Source organism: Chlamydotis macqueenii, chromosome 5 (genome assembly GCF_036417535.1).
Source record: "Chlamydotis macqueenii isolate bChlMac1 chromosome 5, bChlMac1.mat, whole genome shotgun sequence".
In the NCBI taxonomy this organism is placed as follows: domain Eukaryota; kingdom Metazoa; phylum Chordata; class Aves; order Otidiformes; family Otididae; genus Chlamydotis; species Chlamydotis macqueenii.
The window spans coordinates 70,974,315-70,992,863 of NC_141560.1; the positions used below are offsets into that span (position 1 = coordinate 70,974,315).

The following is an 18,549-nucleotide window of genomic DNA, read 5'->3' on the forward strand; positions in this document are numbered from 1 at the left end:
GGAGGAAGGAGGTGGAGCAGACACGAAACTGGGGATGGCGTGGTGCTGGCGTGTGCAGGGTTGGGAACACCATGGCTCTGGTGCAGGGACAGGGACATGGAGAGGTTCTTACATTGTCCAGGTAGCAGGACAGCATTTCGGCCAAAAGTCTCTCTGTGTTCTTGGATGTCTCGGAGGGTTTGACAACAACACAGTTACCTGGAGAGAGATCGACAGGGGGTCAGAGCTGCGAAGTGGTGACAGCCAGCCCTTCTGGCACCCTGGCCCGAGTTTGGCTCACCGGCAGCGATGGCCCCGATGAGGGGCACCAGGAGGAGGTGGATGGGGTAGTTCCAGGGCGCGATGATGAGCACCACGCCGTACGGGTCCTTGCGGATGAAGGCCGAGTCCAGCCGGGTCACCTGCGAGAAAGGCCACCATCTCAGTGCCGTTCCCACCACCTCCTGCCCTGCCTCAGCTGTCCTCCCCGCCCCGCTCTGCCCCTTGCCACCCACAGTTCATCTCCCCTTCTTCCCTTCCAGGTCAGCACCGCAGCTTCTCCCTTACCAGATTCTTGTCCACGTGCTCGTCCTTCATCCAGTGGCACAGGTTGTTCAGGGTGTCGTTGAGCTCGTTCTTGCAGAGGAGGATCTCGGTGAAGTAAGCCTCAAAGGACGGCTGGGGATGGAGGTCACATAAGCATCACCCCAACACCGGCCCCATCTCCTCCCTGTCTGCAGGAGACATCTCTCCCCTCTTCTGCCCATGAAGAGCAGGAGAAGCTATCAAGCTTCCTATCACCTCCTGCAACCCCCAGTCCCTGAAATTTTATGAAAACAGGTGTTTGGCCAGAGGAAAAACCCGATATTTAACATCTGGAGCTCCGCATCTGTGAACTGCTCGCCTGGCAACAGAGCCCTGAGCCAAGGGGAGACCGAGCAATGTCACCGGAGCTCCAGAAAAGCTGGTACTGGTATCAGAGGCAGCTCCGCGCCGCTGACCTGGGATGGGACAGTGCTCTTGAGCTGGCGCGTTTGTGTCCTGAGCACATGAGCTGGAAGCAAAGCCCTGAGCTCCCTCCCCTACCTCGTGCACGAAAACGTAAGACTTTGCTTTGTGCAAAGAGCAAGAAGAAGAGCAAGCGCTTAATTAAACATCTCGTGATGGAGCTCGGCCGAGCGCCGCCAGACTCCCGTCCCAGGCAGAAACCTGGGGCTCCTGCACGCAACTGGCCCACGGCTGGGAACGGCCGGTCAGGTGAGACGCCCCCGTCAGGGAATTAAACAAACCCAGCAGGTTTCTCCAAGATAGACGGTCCCAACGGGCGATGACTAAATGGAGGGTGACTCGGGAGCGGCGGCGGGACGTCCGAGCCGGGATGGCAGGGGCTGCCGAGGCGGCTCCTGCCCACCCGCTGCCACAACTGCAGCCGTGCGGCGCAGCTCAGGATCGTTTTTGCAGGAGAAGCGCGAAGACGCGAGAAGAGCAGAGAGCAGGAGCAGCAAGGTTCCTGCGCTCTGAAGCTGTGTTCGCAAAGCGCGGTGGGCGCAGCTGTCTGACACCCTCCACCACAACGTCCTTTGGACTCCTCCAACCCAAAAGCATCTCTGGGTGGGAGCCTTCCTCCACAGCTGCAGCAAAACACCGCTTTGGGGCTGGAAACTTTGGCTGCTGGCTCCCAGGCAGCAAGCTCTCGTGCTCCACCACCAAGCCCCACTCAAGAGACCTTCAGGTCCCCGAGGTCGCATGCCGCTGCCAGGAGGCCAAGCTGCTCCTGGAGGCGAGGGCTCAGCAGGCGCCTCGGATGTGCGGCGAAGCAACGGGGCCGCTCTCAGCCCGCGCTGACGGTTGCGTCAGTAGGAGGGCGAGGAAATTGCTGGTGAAGACGGGCCATTATGGGTTTTGATGGGACACCAAGGTTGTAAGATGAGATATTAAGTCTGAGGTCACCCAAGCTCCTTCGATCATCGGCGGAGAGAAATCGAGGTACCAACCTCGCCTACGTAAGGCCAGATGAACTGTCCACCTAACTATGAAGACCCGACTGCATAACAAGCGTATTACTAGACAACCGGCTCTAATTACAGCCAATTAGCAGAGACGAAGGACGCACTTCGAGCGCCGATGCCTATCAACCCCTGGCTGAAGGAGAAGGCCCTCGCCTCAAACAAACAAGGTAATTACGAGCCCGGGGAGATGTCAGGATGTCGAAAGCTGTGTCTGAGGGCACGGCCGCTGCGCCGATACACCCACAGAAAGAAGATCTGAGCGTTACCACTACCAGATAAGACCAATTACGCTGCGCCAGAGCAAGCCGTCCCGCCGAAAGCGTTTCCTAACGCCACATGACGAAAGCACGCGGCGGTCTGTTGGGCTGCAGCACACGTCAGGGAGGGAAAAAGGAGGAGAAACGGGTCCTGAGGCACCCAGAGATGAGCCGAGACTGACACAGCCACAGCAGGGATGCTCCCGCTTCCGCAACTGACTGCCCGGGAGCTTCCGGCGTGCCACGCTCCCCGGAGCCACATCCAGATCCCCCCACCTGTGCCACCGCACGGCTCAGCGCCGTGCCAGCAAAACCAGTCCCTGCGAGGCCAGCGAGCTGACCCTGATCAGCCCCGGAAGGAATGTGCAAGGCCAGCACGTTGCACAACGCCGGTAATCCCGGGTGCGACCGGGCTGGCAGGGAACACCCCGAGATATCACCCACTGCCGAGGTTGCGTGAAGCCACGGGTGGCCTGATGCGCGGGGCGGATGCGGCGGGTGAAGCTCGGTAACGCCGAGGTTCCCACTCGCGCTGGCCAGCGGGGGCTTTGCCCAGTTTAAGCGCGCTGGGGACGCGGTTACGGCATCGAGCCTGCCCGCCGGCGCGGCTCCCGCGGGTGCTGTGGCTGACCCCAGCTGTGGGGAGCCCCTCAAGGACCAGTTCCCGGCCCCCTCTCACCTTGCCCATGTCCAAGGCGGTGGCCTCCAGGATGTCCTCCTTCTTCTCCTCCAAGAAGCGTCCCAGGGCCTCCAGCTGGGCCACGCGGTACTCCATGGGCCGCGTCTTCCCCGAGAGCCAGGCCGCGCGCAGGTGGCTCACCAGCCCCGCGTAGGGGTTAGCGCTGCGGGGACGGGGACGTCAGAGGATCCCAGCCCCGTCCCGGCCCCTCGTGCTCCCAGTGACAACAGAGAGGAGCTCAACATCACCCCAGCTCTGCTTCACCCCAGCCCAGCGCCAAACTGGGGAGAGCGCAGGGAGCCTGGATGCTTCCCCTTGCTGCCTTGTGCGGCACCGTTCCCGGCAGCCACTTGTCTCCTCCCTGGTGTCTGGTGGCCCACGGACCCCAAACTTGTCCCCAGCATCACCCCGGGTACCCCGGCACCGCCGCAGCACCCGCCGTCTCCCTTCTGCCCCGACCCGCGAGCCCCCTGCCCCTCGCTCTCACCATACGGCGCTGCAGATCACCGGCCCCTTCCCGACGCTTCCGCCGCCTTTCCCGGCGTCGCTGCCCACAGGGACGCGCTCGCCGTAGCACAGGTGCTGCTGCTCGGGGGGCTCGAGGTGCTGCTGCCCGGGGGGCTCGAGGTGCTGCTGCATGGCGAGCGCTGGGAGGGAGCTGCCGATCTCCACGGAGAGCGCGGTGGCCCTGCGGAGAGACACGGAGTGGGTTACGCCGGAGCTGGAAGCACCGGAGATGCCGGCTCGGCTCCGAGAGGAGTCACCCCGCAGCGAGACACCCGTGCCCTGAGCCAGCCCCGGGCCGCTCGCGGCACCTCGGAGCTCGGGGCTGTCCCGGCCGCGGGGTGACTCAGGCCGGCGCGGCTGCCGGAGGCTCCGGCGGAGGATGCCTGGGATTCCCGCGTCCTCTCCACGCTCCGCCACGGACCCGCCCGGGCTGCGGGGTCACCTGTGGGGCCAAGGGACTCCGGCGTGGGGCAGCGTGAGCCAGCACCAGTCCCACCGCAGCCCAGCTTTGGGGACAGCATCGCTCCACCAGCACAACCCGTAGAGCTGGGGGGCAGAGCCACAGCCCCACATCTGCCTCCCTCCACGCCCAACGCGCCCACCCGTCCTCGAGGGATCCCACCCAGCGGCGCGGGGCTGGAGAAGCCGAGCCGTGGGGCCAGCCGAGCGCCACGCAGCGGGGGTCCGGCCCCGAGGAGCCTACCTGAGGTGGCCAGAGAAGCACGAGGCCAGGCTGGTGCTGCCGAGGCTCAGGGCGTCCCCCCCTAAATGCTGTGGGGCCGGTGACCGGGCCCCACGGCCAGGGGCGGGCAGGATCGGGCCCCGCCTCCGTGGGGCTGGCAGTGGGGACAAGGGATGGGATGGGATGGGATGGGATGGGATGGGATGGGATGGGATGGGATGGCCACCAAACCACCACCATGAACCTTGACCCACTGGGACCCCACAGACACCCATCACGCTGCTCCCCAGGGCCCCCTGACCCATGGGGACCCCACACCCCCCCCCACAATGGACCCCCGTGGGTCCCACTGTCCATAGGGCCGCCCAGTCCCACTCCAGTGCCGGCCGGCTGAGCCCCCCAGCTCACCCCACAGCCAGCCCTTGCCCCCCTTCTGCCGACGCCCGCTCCCCAAACCCAACCCTAATTACCCCGCTTCGTCAACAGGAAGGGCACCGGCCCTGCCCCTCAGGCCCCACCCGGGACCCACAGCAGCCCCCCAGGGAAGGGGGAACGGCTTCCTCCCCCCAGCCGCACCCCAAATTGGCAGCGTGAGGTTGGCCACGGTGCCAGCCCCGGTTTTGAGGGGGGCACGGCCATCCCCCCCAGACCCCGAGCAGCCCCTGCCTCTGCGGGCGATGCCACTGCCGTGTGCCCCCCGCCACGTCCCCCCGCCGCGGCTTCAGCGCCCTCCCCGCCGCATCTCAAGAATCCCCCGCTACCGGCTGGGCCAGATCCTGCCCCGGCTCCCCCGTGACAGCCATGTCACCTTCCCCACCCCACCCTGGGGCGCCGGCACCCACGGGCGCCCCGCCATCGCCACGTGCCTGGCTCGGGTTTTGGGTGACGCGGGGTGAGGCCTGTGCCCCGCCACCTCCCCAAAAATCAGCCCCGCACCCTCAAACTAAGGTGCCCCCCCCCTGCTGCTGCATCACCCAGGCCGGGAAGGGGAAGTGAGAGCGAGAGGGTGCAGGGGAGGGCAGGCACCCAGCACCCACCCCGAGCGGGAAGCACCCACGGCAGGGCCTGGTGGGAGCGCTGGGGGGGTCACAGGGGTGCTGGAGGGGAGCCAGGGTGCTGCGTAGGGGGCAGGATGGGGGCTGTGCGTGTTGGGGTGGGTGCTGGGGAAGGGGGTGAGGGTGCCGTGCAGGGGGGATGCAATGGGTGCTGGCGAGGGGGGGTTGAGGGTGCTGGGGGCGACGTGGTGGGTGCTGTGCAGGGGGGCTCAGGGTGCTGAGAGGGGGCAGGGTGCTGGGGAGGGGGTGAGGGTGCCGTGCAGGGGGGATGCAATGGGTGCGGGGGGGGGGTCAGGGTGCTGGAGAGGTTGGGTTGCGCTGGGTGCTGGGGAGGGAAGGGGGTGAGGATGCTGAGGACGAGCGCGGGTGGGGGGTCCTGGGGTGCGCGGGGCTCCCGGGGGGTACGGGGGCGGCCCCTTTAAACGTCCCGTCCCGCCCGCCCCGTCCGAAAGAGGAAGCGGCGCCCGCCCCGCCCCGGGCAGCTCCAGGCACCCGGTACCGGGGAGCAGGGGTGCAAAACGCATGGGTGCAAGGTCTGGGGGTGCTGGGGGCAAGGTTTGGGGGTGCTGGGGGCACGGTGTAGGGGTGCAGGGTCTGCGGGTGCAGAGCACATGGGTGCTGGGCGTAGGGGTGCAGGGTGTGGTGGTGCTGGGTGCACGGTGTAGGGGTGCAGGGTCTGGGGGTGCAGAGCACGCGGGTGCTGGGTGTAGGGGTGCAGGGTCTGAGGGTTCGGGGTGCAGGGGTGCAAGGTCTGGGGGTGCTGGGGGTGCAGAGCACATGGGTGCTGGGTGTAGGGGTGCAGGGTCTGGGGGTGCAGAGCACACGGGTTCTGAGTGTAGGGGTGCAGGGTCTGAGGGTTCTGGGTGCAGGGGTGCGGGGTCTGGGGGTGCTGAGCGCACGGTGTAGGGGTGCAGGCTGCAGAGTCTGGGGGTGCTGGGCACAGGGGTGCAGCTCTGGGGTCCCCCCCCAACCCCTGACACCATCCAGACCCCCCAGCTCCGGAGGCAGCGATGGAGAAAGACCCCAGCTGCTACCACAACGCGCCCAAGACGGGGGCGGGCGACGGCGCCGAGGGCACGGAGGCGCAGGTGAGGCCAAGGTGGGGGCGACCCGCGGGGGCCAGGCCTGCGGCGGCCGTCCCCGGGGCTGACGGCCGAGCTCACCCCGCAGCTGGATGATTTTGTGGGTGCTCACCCCGACTACAACGAGGAGGAGGAGGAGCAGAAGTATTTCCGCCGCAAGCGCCTCGGCGTGGTCAAGAACGTGCTGGCCGCCAGCCTGGCCGGCACGCTCACCTACGGCGTCTACCTGGGTACGGCCCCGCGTAGGGGGGACCCCCTGCTGCGGCGCGGGGGGCTCGGGATGGGGGGGTGACAGCCGCCGGACCCCCCCCCCCGCCCCGCTTCCAGGCCTCCTGCAGATGCAGCTGATCCTTCACTACGACGAGACCTACCGGGAGGTGAAGTACAGCAACATCCAGCTGGAGGACATCGACCGCAAAGTGCTGATGGGCATCAACGTCACCCCCGTGGCGGCGCTGCTCTACACGCCCGTCCTCATCAGGTACGGCGGCGCCCGCGCTCCCCGCCGGCACCCCGGCGCGGGCGCCCACGCTTTTCCCCTCCTCGCCCTGGCAGGTTTTTCGGCACCAAGTGGGCCATGTTCTTGGCGGTGGGCATCTACGCCCTCTTCGTCTCCAGCAACTACTGGGAGCGTTACTACACGCTGGTGCCCTCCGCCGTGGCTATCGGGGTGGCCATCGTGCCCCTCTGGGCTTCCATGGGCAACTACATCACGAGGTAGGCAGCGGGGGGACTAACGGGGACGGGGTGGGGGGGGACGCCAGCTGACGCGCCGTGCCGCGCAGGATGGCGCAGAAGTACTACGAGTACGCCAACTACAAGGAGGAGCACGTGCAGGAGCAGCAGCGGGCGCCGCGGGGAGCCTGCAACGCCTACGTCGTCGTCTTCCAGACAGTTTTCTACGCCTGCTTCCACGTGAGCGCCGGCGGGGAGCGCGGCGCGGGCTGGGGGGGCCGCGCGGGGCGGCCCGGCGCTGAGCATCCCCCCCACTCTGCTGTACATCTTGCAGCTGAGCTTCGTCTGCGCTCAGATGCCCATGCTCTTCTTCCTCAACAACTACCTCTACCAGCTCAACCACACGCTCTTCGGGGTCAGGCACTGCGGTGAGCGGGACGGCGCGGTGGCGCGGGACGGCACGGGGAGCTCCCCAGTTGAGGCTGAGCCGCGGCGCGCGCTCCTCTTCGGCAGGAACCCTGAGCCACGGCACGCTGCCCGGCTTCAACAAGACGGTGCTGCAGAGCCTGCCCCGCAGCGTCAACCTCATCATCGTGGAGAGCGCCCTGATGGCGGCCGCCTTCCTCGCCATGCTGGTGGTGAGTGCCGGGACGGGCCGGGGGCCGGGCAGGGACGCCGGCGGCGCCTCACCCGCGGCCGCGCGGCAGGTCCTGGTGCTCTGCGGCTCGGCGTACCGGCCCACGGAGGAGATCGACCTGCGCAGCATCGGTTGGGGGAACATCTTCCAGCTGCCCTTCAAGCACATGCGGGACTACCGCCTGCGCCACCTCTTCCCCTTCTTCATCTACAGCGGCTTCGAGGTGCTCTTCGTCTGCACCGGCTTCTCCCTGGTGGGGCCCAAGGCCGGGGCGGCGGGGCGGGGGTGACAGAGCGGGGACAGCGCCGCTGAGCCCGTCCTCGCTGCAGAACTACGGCGTGTGCGCCCTGGGGCTGGAGAAGCTGGCGTACCTCCTCATGGCCTACGGCTTCTCCGCCTCGGCCTGCTCCAGCCTGGCCCTCTTCGCGCTGCGCCTGCGGCGGCAGGTCCCGCTGCTGGCCGGGGCCCTCGTCCACGCCGCCCTCCTGGTGACTCTCTTCTGCTGGGCACCAGAACCCCGGCACCTGGTGCAGGCGCCTCTGCTCTACGCCATAGCCGTGCTCTGGGGCACGGGGAGCGCCCTCAACAAGACGGGAATTAGCAGTGAGTACCGGGAAGGTCCCCGACGCGGCCTCTCGCGTCCCGTGGCGCCGCGACCTGGCGGTCCCAGCTCCTCGGAGCCGCTGGAAGGAGCGGGATGGACCCACGGTGCCCCAGGGGGGACGCTGGCACGGGAGGGGGGACGCTGACAGCCTGTCCCCTGCGGCGCAGTCCTCCTGGGCATGCTGTACGAGGCCAAGGAGCGCCAAGACTTTGTCTTCACCATCTACCACTGGTGGCAGGCCTTGGCCATCTTCACCGTCTACCTCTGGTCGGGCTTGCCCATGAAGGTGAGCGGGCAACCATCGCCACCGCGTCCCCTCCGCCGGCTCCGTCGCGCACGGGGGTTGCCGAGCCGCGCGCGGCGCCACGCCGACCCCCTGCTCTCCCCCCGCTGCAGGCCAAGCTCTCCATCATGCTGCTGACGCTGGCGCTGGCGGTGGGGGCCTACCTCTGGATGGAGCGCAAGCTGGCGCAGCACGTGGCCTACCGCCTGCCCCGCATCCCCCGCCCGCGCCACAAGATGCGCGGCTACCGCTACTTGGAGGAGGACGACTCGGACGAAACCGGCTCGGAGGGTGAAGGCGGCAAGGACGACAGCGATGAGCGACCGGCCGAGGCCGCCGGCGGGGACGAGCTGCCGAAAGATGACGAGGAGCAGCTGGGTTAGAGGCAGCCCGGCCTGCCCCACCGCCGTGGTGGCCCCCCCCGCTCTCTGAACCGGAGGTGGGGGGGTCCACAGCCCTCCCTGGAGCTGCCCAAACCCCCCCGCCAGGCCCAAACTTCCGCACATTCCCTTCAGTCCAGGCTTGCACCCCTCCCAGGCAGGACCGCAGACCCGCCGGGCAGGCCCACAGACCCCCCCCAGCCAAGCGTGCAGCCCCTAGGCAGGCCTGCAGCCCCCCCAGCCAAGCACACAGACCCCCCCCAGAAAATCCTGCAGCCCCCAGCCAAGCCTGCAGACCCCCCCAGAAAATCCTGCAGCCCCCAGCCAAGCCCACAGACCCCCCCCAGAAAAGTCTGCAGACCCCCAGCCAAGCCCACAGACCCCCCCCAAAAAAGCCTGCAGCCCCCCCAGCCAAGCCCACAGACCCCCCCCAGAAAAGTCTGCAGACCCCCAGCCAAGCCCACAGACCCCCCCCAAAAAAGCCTGCAGCCCCCCCAGCCAAGCCCACAGACCCCCCCCAAAAAAGCCTGCAGCCCCCAGCCAAGCCCACAGACCCCCCCCGAAAATCCTGCGGCCCCCAGCCAGGCCCACAGACCCCCCCAGAAAATCCTGCAGCCCCCAGCCAAGCCCACAGACCCCCCCCCAGAAAACCCTGCAGCCCCCAGCCAGGCCCGCAGGCCCACACCTCCCCAGCCAGGCCCACGCCCCCCCCCCCAACATACCACACCAAAGCCGGCCGGGCCCCCCCCCCCTCCTTTTTTTCCCTCCTCCCCTCCTTTTTTTCCCTCCCCCCCTTTTTTTTTCTCCCCTAAACCTCAATAAAATCTCTCCGCTCACCGCCTCCGCGCCAAGCGCCGCCCTACTCCGCCTTCCACGGGGGGACACGGGCTTGGGCGGGGACTACAGCTCCCGGCGTGCACCGCGCGGAGGCGCGGTGCACGCCGGGAGCTGTAGTCCCCGCCCGATGAGACACCGCCCCGCCTCCCCCTCGCGGACTCCATTCCCCACAATTCCCCGCGCCGCAAAAAAAAAAAAAAAGAGAAGATACGCAGGCCGGCGCGGTCACGTGCGCCCCGGCGGCGCCTGCGCGCTGCGGGCTGTTGTTGTGGCGGCGGCGCGGCCCGCGGCTTCACCCTCTTCCCCCCCCCCCTCCCCAAACCCCCGGTACCGGTACCGGTAGCGATGAGCGACAACGATGACATCGAGGTGGAGAGCGACGTGAGTCCCTGTTCCCCTCCCCCTTCCCCCGACACCAGGACACCCCCCCCTCCTCCGGTGCCCGCGGTGCCCGGGAAGGGGCGGCGGGCGGGGGGGGGGGGGGTAACGTTTGGTTTCTCTCCTTCCTCTTCCTCACGGGCCCGTTTCCCGGTGTGTCCCCCCCCCCACCTTCCTCCTCCTCCCCGCCGGTCCGGTCCCCTCAGGAGGAGCAGCCGAGGTTTCAGTCCGCGGTACGTCGGTACCGGTACCGGGAGCACGTGGGGGAATGGCGGGGGGGGGGGGGGCTGCTTTTGGGGAGGGCCCTGTGGGGCTGAGGCTGCTCGGGGGGGGAGCCTCTGGGGCTGGGTTTTGGGGGGGGCACACACCCCTGTGGGGCCGTGTCTCGCGGGGGGGGGGGTTTAAGGGGGCACCTGTGGGCCTGGGGCTTTTGGGGAGGGGCTGACACCTGCGGGCGTTGTGGTTTTTGGGGAGGGGGCAAGCTGTGGGGCTGGGTTTTGGGGGGACACACCCCTGTGGGGCTGTGTCTCTTGGGGGGGTGGTGATTTTAGGGGGATCCTGTGGGGCTGAGTTTCTCGGGGGGTGGAACCAGTGGGGCTGGGTTTTGGGGGGGCCACACCCCTGTGGGGCCATGTCTCTTGGGGAGGGTGACTTTAGGGGGGGCCCCTGTGGGTGTGGGGCTCTTGGGGAGCGGGTGACACCTGTGGGGTTTGTGTCTTTTGGGGGGGGAACTGTGGGGCTCTGGCTCTTGGAGGGGGGTTGTGGGTTTGGGGGGGTGATATGTGGGGCTTGGGGGGTGTTTTGGGGAGGAACTGTGGGGTTGGGTCTGGGGGGGGCACGGGGTGAATGTGTGGGACTGTGTCTCTTAGGGGGGACGTGTGATGGGGGGAGGGCTGTGGGGCTGGGGCTCTTTAGGGGAGGGGGACACATGGGGTCCACGTCGTTTGGGGGGGGTCCGTGGGGAGTCTTTGGAGCACGTTCGTGGAGCCATCTCCCCTGGGGGGGAAGTGTGGGGCCACACCTTGGGGGCGTTTTGGGGGAACAGACGTGGGGAGTGGTGTTTCTGGTTGTTGGGGGGGAGCCATGTCCCCGGGGGGTGCGGGACGGGGGGCTGCGGGCTGCTCCCCTCCCTTGGGGCCGTGCTGGCCCCCCGGCAGCAGGAAGCTGCCCACGGCGGGGGGAAACCGAAAGCAGCGGGAGCCGCCTCCTTCCCACGCCCTCACGCTGCCGTGGCGGAGCCGGAGGCGTCGCGGCCGCCGCGCTGCGCCCGGCCAAGGGGAGCTCGCGGCTCCGGCTGAGCTCCCGCACGGGCCCCGGAGCTGCCGGCGCGGGGTTTTTGGGCGAAGGTCGGCAGCCCGGCTCCTCCTGCCCCGGCTTCTCCCCGAGATGGAGCGGGGGGCGGCTGCCGAAACGTGAAGGAAGCTTTTCGCGTTCGCTCCCGGGAGCCGCTGGGGCGTCCCGCAGCCCCCCGCGGGAGAGGGGAGCGGTTGGTGGGTGTTCTCCCCGTCCCCTCAGGCTCCGCTCTCCCTCCCCTCGCAGGCCGACAAGCGGGCTCATCACAACGCGCTGGAGCGCAAGCGCAGGGACCACATCAAGGACAGCTTCCACAGCCTGCGGGACTCCGTTCCCTCCCTCCAAGGAGAGAAGGTGAGTTTGTGGAGCGCGGTGGGAGCCTGGCCCCGCGGCGCGGGGATTTCTGCGGGAAAAGCCGCGTCGGCGGGGCTGAGCCGCCGCTCCGTGCCCGCGGGGCTCGCCGAGCGGCATTCCTGGGGGCAGGTCGCGTGCTCCGGCCCTGCCCGCTCGCTGCTGGATGAGACTTTGGGTTTGGTTTTTTTTTTTTTTTTTTTTGGGGAATGCGGAGTGAGTGAATCCATCTCATGCCGCTGGATCTTGTCGGGCAGCTCTGCCCGCCGCTGGCGTGGCTTAACCCCAGTCCAGGACCACGCAGCCGCTCGCTCACCCTCCCTGGGGGGAGAGAAGGAGGAAGAAAATAAAACTTGTGGGCTGAGATAAAGACGGTTTAGTAGGATAGCGAAGGAAGAGATAATATAATGACAATGATGTATGGGGATAATAAAATAGGTAATTCCGTGCCATGTGACGGCTGGTGCTGCTCGGGACGGGCTGTAATCACGAACGAAAACCGAAAGCGACCCTGCAGTGATCCCAAGCGGCAAGAGGGGAAAATAAATAAACAAGAGCGCTGCCCACCAGCCGCTCCCCCTGCGCTGAGCGTGACTTTAAGGCACAGAATCCTCTCTCTGCCCGGTTTGGGTCGGCTGTTCTGGCCGTGCCCCTCCCAGCTTCTGCACGTTAGGGAAAAAAAATAAAGGAGCCGTCCCCGTCCGCTGCGCCGTGGAGGGGCCGGGGCGGCCGAAACGCTGTCGGTTCCCCGCCCCGGGCAAGGTCTTTATCTCGCCTCTGCCTTTTCCCACTATTGCAACAGGCATCCCGGGCCCAAATCCTGACAAAGCCACAGAGTACATCCAGTACATGCGCCGGAAAAACCACACTCACCAGCAGGACATCGACGACCTCAAGCGGCAGAACGCTCTCCTGGAGCAGCAAGGTGAGCCTGGGGGTGCCGGGGTTTTGGGGAGGGTCGGGGGTGGGTGTGAAGCGTGCCGGACCCCCGCCCGCCCCCCCGGGGAGTGACGCGGCGGCCCTGCCTTGCAGTGCGCGCGCTGGAGAAGGCGCGGTCGAGCGCCCAGCTGCAGGCAACTACCCCTCGACGGACAACAGCCTCTACAACCAACCCCAAGGGCAGCGCCATCTCCGCTTTCGACGGCGGCTCCGACTCCAGCTCCGATTCGGAGCCCGACGAGCCGCAGAACAGGAAGAAGCTGCGCATGGAGGCCAGTTAGGCCCCCCCGCCGCCGCCGCCGCGCCCCCCGCCGCTGGCAGCCCCCCGGCTGCGTGAGGACTCTCTCCCTTCTCTCGTAGAGGCTCTCGGACTGCAGCTTCCAGCCCCTTTCCCCGCTCTAAAACCGCTCCTCCCGGGGGGAGCCGGGCAAGGGCCTCGCAGCGCCCGTCCGACAGACTTGGGGGGCTGGGGGGGGATCTGCGGCGGGGTGGGGGGGGCGCGAGGTGTCCCCCCGCCACCCTCCCCCAACCAGCGAGCCCCTCTCCGTTCCCCCTTCTGATTTTCTACGAGCATTTCTATTTATACCCGGGGACCACGGCAGTCCTGAGCTGAAGGGCTGTGCAGGAGCGGGGCAGACCCCCCCCCCCCCCCCCCCCAAAAAAAAACCAAACCAGGCCCCTCAGGGGAGCAAGCGCCGTGCAGGGCCGGGGTCTCGCTATTTATTTTCCGCGTGTGCAATTCCACCTGTCCCCAGCGCCCGCGGACAGCCGAGGGGGCCGGGCTGGGGGGGGGTCTGCGTGCGCGTCCTGCCCTCCTCCCCTCCCTCCACCCCGGCCCTTCCCCACCTCCGTGGCATTTTTCCGAATTCTAGCGGCCCGTCCCTGCCCTGTAGGTGACCCCCCCACCCGTCCCCGTTTCGATGCCGTTCATTCCGTGGATCTAAGGTATGTTGTACATACTGCCCAGAGTTGTCTTGCAAGTTAAGGCTTCCCTTTACTATAAGACTATAAAAAATAATAAAAAAAAAAAAGCCAAACCCACCACAAATTTATTTTATCCTTCCCTGTCGTAGCTGCGCGTTCTTGGGGCCGGAAACAGCCCGAGCTCGGTGTCACCTCCCGTCCCCAGTAGCTAAAGGAAATGGCAGGTGTCGGTTCTGGTTTATTGATTCCAAAAAAAAAAAAAAAAAAAACCAAAAAAAAAAAAAAAAACAAAAAAAAACCAAAAACTCCGCCGCGGCCCCCGTCCCCCCCAGGCAGCTCGGCTCCTGCCAGCAGGGCAGCGGACGCCCGGAGCTGGCGCGCACCGGGGCAAGCCGCTTTTTGGTATTGCTAGCACCCTGAGGACCTCGCTTTTGCCCGTCCCGACGCCGCGGCGGCTCCCCAGCCGGCCCCGGGGGCAACGGGGACCCTCAGTCGGCATCGGCCGCCGGCTCCAGGCTGGGCACGGGCTGCCGCAAGAAGTGCAGCACCGCTCTCGCCACTTTTTCCGGGCCGATGTTGTAGACGGGGTGCGTGGCCTGCTGCAAGAAAAAAAAAAAAAATCGAGAGACGGCGGGAGGTGAACGGCTTTTCCGGCATCGCGGAGGCCGGGCGGCCGCTGCCGGCGATGCCCCTGCGCCTACCAGGCGATTCTCGGGGACGCCCAGGATGACTTCGTGGTGCAGCTCGCCGCTGCCGAAGTGCTGGGCGATGGCCAGCCCGCTCAGGCAGTAGCAGGTGTGGTAGAAATCCCGGGACCTGGGGTTGAGCGGGGAATATTGGGGCGCTGAGCGGGTTACTGGGGCACCGGTTAGCCCCCCCAGTAGCCCCAAACTGGTACTCACTTGCCCGGTTTGTCGAGCAGCCCGCCGGCCGGGCACTGGCAGCACAGGAGGATGTATTCCTGCAGCGCCAGCTGGTCGAACATCCAGTGCGTCATGCTGAGCGCTCTGTCACCTGCAGGGGGGACGCTGCGGAAATGTCCGAGGGGACCCCGGGACGGTGGCAAAGCCCCACCCCGGGACCTTCCCGCACGCCCCGTGGACCCGCCGAGCCCTGCACCCAGCAGACGGTTAAGCCTCGCTGCCGAAAATCCTACGGGGAACCGTGATCCCCCCTGGAAAACGGGGACACTGGAGTGACTCCGCACTTTGTCCCCTCGCTAAAAATGCCTTCCCCGTCCCCGGAGATGCCGGTTTTGGGGGGCAGAGCCCCCCGTCGCGGCTGACTCACCCCTGGCGTAGAGCGTGCGGTGGAGCAGGGTCAGCAGCCCGGCTTGCCAGAAAGAGTAGCACCCGTCCACCAACTTGTTGCACCGGCCCTGGAAGCCGCCCTCGAAGCGCATCTGCCGCCCGGTCACCCAGTGCTGCGCGGGACGGACGGGTGCCAGTGCAAGGAAAGGGACCACCCCGCCTCATCCTCCCGGATCAGCCGAGAACCCCCCGCTCTGTCCTGGCAAGCGCCGGGAGAGCCGAGGGGCCGCCCGCGCCGTGCCGCTCACCAGCAAGCTCCGGAGGTTCAGCAGATGTTCCTGCTTGAGGATGACCAAGGCCGCCACGCCGCAGAAGGTGTACCCGCCGTGCGCCTCCATGCCCGGCACCCCGCCGATGCCGCCCTCCCAGTTTTGACACCTGCGCCCCATCAGCGGGAGGGAGGGGGGGGGGTCAGGACGGCAGGGAGGCGAGGGGCCGGCCCCCGTTCCCCGCGGGCGCTGGCTCTCACCTCGCTATCCACTCCGCCGTGCCGGCGAAGAGCGCGGGCGTGAGGATGTTGGTCAGCGAAGCCACGGAGGCGGCGCAGTAGGCGCTCCTGCGGGAGACGGGCGCTCGGAGCCGCGGCGCCGGCTGGAAGCGCGGCACGGCCGTTTACGCCCCCCCCGCCCCCCAGCCGCCGCGGCGGTCGCCCACCTGACGTCCACCTCGCCGCCGACGTGCATGAGGAAGGAGCCGTCGGGCTGCTTCAGCGAGTGCAGGTACTCCAGCAGCTTCTTCCTGCGGGAGCCGGTGGGCTACCAGGGCGGGGGGGGCGCACGTCCCGCCTCCCCCCGGCCCCGTGCCGGCCGGCCGGACCCCCGCGGCGCCGGCACGCCGACCCTACCTGTCGATGACGCCGAACGCTTCCTCCGTGCCGATGATGCAGAGCGTGCTGACGGCGGCGTAGGTGGGGGCGAGGTGGGGGTGCTGGCCGGGTCCCCCCCCGAAGCCGCCCTGGGGGCTCTGGCAGCGGCTCAGGAAGTCGCAGACGCTGAGGAGGGGCAGGGTGGGGAAGGGGCTCGGCGCTCCCCAGCCTCGCCCCCGGTACCCTGACGTTTCCCATTCGGGCAAAGGAGACCCCTCCTCGCCCCCCTCCGCAGCAGGACAGGGGCCAGCCCAGCCCCAGTAACTCCCAGTTCCTCCCCAAGGTCAAAGGGGGGGTTTCTCTCTCTTTTTCTCCCCCATCTCCGTCCGTCACGAGATCGGAGCGCGAGGCGCTGGCCGGAAGAATGGGCGGCCTTGACGGCCGCGGAGGACACAAAGCGCTCCTTTGCTCCCGCCGGCGCGCGGGGACAGCGGGGAGGCGGCACCTCCGCCATCACGCGGGTGGCTCGCGGGGCCGGGGGTTCCCCAGGCCGCCGTCGCGGCCCGGGGTGCCGCTTACTCGGAGGCGACCGATTCGGGCAGGGGCTCGTCCAGCAGCTCCAGGCTGTGCAGGATCCAGTAGCAGAGCCAGGGGCGGCTGGCGTCCAGACACTGCGGGGACAAGAGGGGACAGTCAGGGTGGCCGGGGGGTGGGGTGCAGTCAGGAGGACCCCCAGTGCTGCCGCTCCGGAGCGTCACCGCGGGGACGAGCGCGACCCAAGGAGACGTTGGGAACCGCTGCCTCTGCCCCGGGACCGGAAAACTCCGGCAGCGGCCCCGGGGGGCAAAGGGTTCGTTCCCAGCCGGAGCGCGGCGCTGGCAGCCGCGGGGGCAGGACCCCCCCCCGGGGCGTCGCTGGTACCTCGTAGGATTCGGGGAGCTGCCGCAGGCCTCTCTTCAGGTACTGGGCGTGCTTCTCGCGCTGCAGGACGAATCTGGAAGGCAGGCGGCGCGCAGCTGGGCAGGCGAAGCCCCGAGCCGACGCCACGGTGCGCGGGGGGCTCGCGGCGGCGAGAAGGGGCAGGATCCCCCCCCCACCCCCCCCAAAAAACTTACTGCGAGGCGTGCCGCTTCGCCTTCCAGGCGTCGAAGACCTCCTGCACGATCTCTTCCACCTTGGTCTGGCGAAGGGGGACGCGGGTGCAGGGGTTTTGGGGGGGGTGGGGGAACACGGACCAAGGGGAGCCCCGGAGCGCGGCTCTGCCCTTCCCAAATTTGCCGTGCCCCCTCCGCGCCGCCACCTTCCACCCCGTCCCGGTGCCCGCGGGAGCGCTGGCAGCGCCAGAGGGGAGGCGGGGTGGGCGGCGCTGGGGGGGGCGGCTGGCCCCCAGGACCCCCTCCCTCCCTCCCTGCCCCAAGGTGGGCGTCCGTCCCCCCCCCCCCCCAGCCTCCCAAAACCCCGGGTGCCCGAGCTGCCTCCCCGCCCCCCCCGGCCCCGCACCTGCTCGAGGGAGGTGGCGGTGCGCAGCCCGTCCTCCTGCAGCCGCTGCCGCCCGCCGCGAGGGGGGGACGCTCCCGCCATGCTGCGGGCGGCTGCCGCCGGCGGGGGCCGCGGGACGACGGCGGCCGGGTGGGGACAAGCGGCCCCGCCCCCCCCTCGCCACGCCCCTTCGCGCCTCGCCACGCCCCCCGCCCCGGCGCGCGTGCGCGGCGGAGCCGGCTGGGCGGCGAGGCGCTGATGTCACAGCGTTGTGACGTCACGCCGGGAGGTGTATACCTGGCCTGCGCTGCCTTATGGCGTCATGGCAGCGCTGCCTTATGGCGTCATCGCCCCACGGTGCCGCCCCGACCGGTTGCGCGGCCCCGCGTCGTCACGCCGTGGCCCCCACGTCGTTGCACGGCTGCGTCGTACGATGATGTCATACGCGTCGTCGCGTCGCGCCCTCGCACCGCGTGGCATCATTGACGCCGCATGGCCGCGTCGTGTCACCGCTGCGTCACCGCAGCCCGGACGTCGCCCGGGGGTCGCTGCCCACCCCGCTGCGGCCTTGTCCAGCCCTGTGCGGCCTCCGCCGTGGGGCAGCCCCTGTCCGCCCCCCCCGCCCCGCTGTCCCCAGCCGTGCCCCCCATGTCCCCCCCGTCTCCCCTTGGGAAGGGGCCCTGTGCATCCCCAAATGTCTCTGCTGCGTCCCCTGGGTGCCCCGCACCACCTCCCGCTGCCCCCACACCTGTGTCATCCCCCCCGGTGCCCCACACCCATCTCCCGGTGCCCCTCCCCGCATCCCCGGTGCCCCCCCGGTGCCTCCTCCCACCCCGGTGACCCCCACTCCGTTCCCCGGTGCCCCTCCCTGCATCCCCGGTACCCATCCCCGGTGCCCCCTCCCGTTCCCCGGTGCCTCCCCCGGTGTCCCCCTCTCTCATCCCCGTTCCCCCGTGCCCAAGCCCGGTGCCTCCCCGGTACCCCCCCCCAGCATCCCCGGTGCCTCCCCGGTGTCCCCCCCCCGCATCCCCGGTGCCTCCCCGGTACCCCCCCCAGCATCCCCGGTGCCTCCCCGGTACGCCCCCCCCAGCATCCCCGGTGCCTCCCCGGTACGCCCCCCCCTCAGCATCTCCGGTGCCTCCCCGGTGTCCCCCCGCAGCGTCCCCGGTGCCTCCCCGGTACCCCCCCCCCCCCGCATCCCCGGTGCCTCCCCGGTACGCCCCCCAGCATCCCCGGTGCCTCCCCGGTACGCCCCCCCCAGCATCCCCGGTGCCTCCCCGGTACGCCCCCCCCTCAGCATCTCCGGTGCCTCCCCGGTGTCCCCCCGCAGCGTCCCCGGTGCCTCCCCGGTACCCCCCCCCCCCGCATCCCCGGTGCCTCCCCGGTACGCCCCCCCCAGCATCC

At 68.6% G+C, this 18,549-nt stretch overlaps 3 protein-coding genes across 4 annotated transcripts; 2 read left to right on the forward strand and 1 right to left on the reverse strand.

Moving 5' to 3' along the window:
- The first annotated feature begins 5,656 nt into the window (after window positions 1-5,656).
- Window positions 5,657-9,020, forward strand: UNC93B1 (unc-93B1 regulator of TLR signaling). Of its 2 annotated transcripts, XM_086749735.1 has the most exons (12): window positions 5,657-5,701; window positions 6,156-6,256; window positions 6,339-6,480; window positions 6,578-6,731; window positions 6,806-6,967; window positions 7,036-7,165; window positions 7,260-7,353; window positions 7,439-7,563; window positions 7,633-7,815; window positions 7,892-8,165; window positions 8,334-8,452; window positions 8,563-9,020. In XM_086749735.1, exons 2-12 carry the CDS (start codon window positions 6,179-6,181, stop codon window positions 8,830-8,832), a joined length of 1,731 nt encoding a protein of 576 aa, XP_086605861.1. In that variant the 5' UTR covers window positions 5,657-5,701; window positions 6,156-6,178; the 3' UTR covers window positions 8,833-9,020. The 2 variants fall into 2 exon arrangements, with proteins under 2 accessions (XP_086605861.1, XP_086605860.1); XM_086749734.1 differs by having other exon boundaries at window positions 7,439-7,815.
- Window positions 9,021-9,898: 878 nt separating this feature from the next.
- Window positions 9,899-13,276, forward strand: MAX (MYC associated transcriptional regulator X). The gene is given in 6 exon segments (XM_086749771.1): window positions 9,899-10,047; window positions 10,251-10,277; window positions 11,584-11,691; window positions 12,491-12,506; window positions 12,509-12,613; window positions 12,721-13,276. Coding segments are annotated over 6 exon segments (480 nt in total). The 5' UTR covers window positions 9,899-10,011; the 3' UTR covers window positions 12,909-13,276.
- Window positions 13,277-13,412: 136 nt separating this feature from the next.
- On the reverse strand, window positions 13,413-17,282 carry FNTB (farnesyltransferase, CAAX box, subunit beta). Its single transcript, XM_086749747.1, has 12 exons — window positions 17,167-17,282; window positions 16,782-16,846; window positions 16,588-16,660; window positions 16,246-16,337; window positions 15,706-15,852; window positions 15,516-15,599; window positions 15,331-15,417; window positions 15,110-15,239; window positions 14,842-14,974; window positions 14,454-14,565; window positions 14,253-14,367; window positions 13,413-14,150 (listed from the first exon to the last, which is right to left on the reverse strand). The coding sequence occupies exons 1-12, from the start codon at window positions 17,245-17,247 to the stop codon at window positions 14,040-14,042; spliced, it is 1,230 nt and encodes a 409-aa protein (XP_086605873.1). The 5' UTR covers window positions 17,248-17,282; the 3' UTR covers window positions 13,413-14,039.
- Between the last annotated feature and the right edge of the window lie 1,267 nt (window positions 17,283-18,549).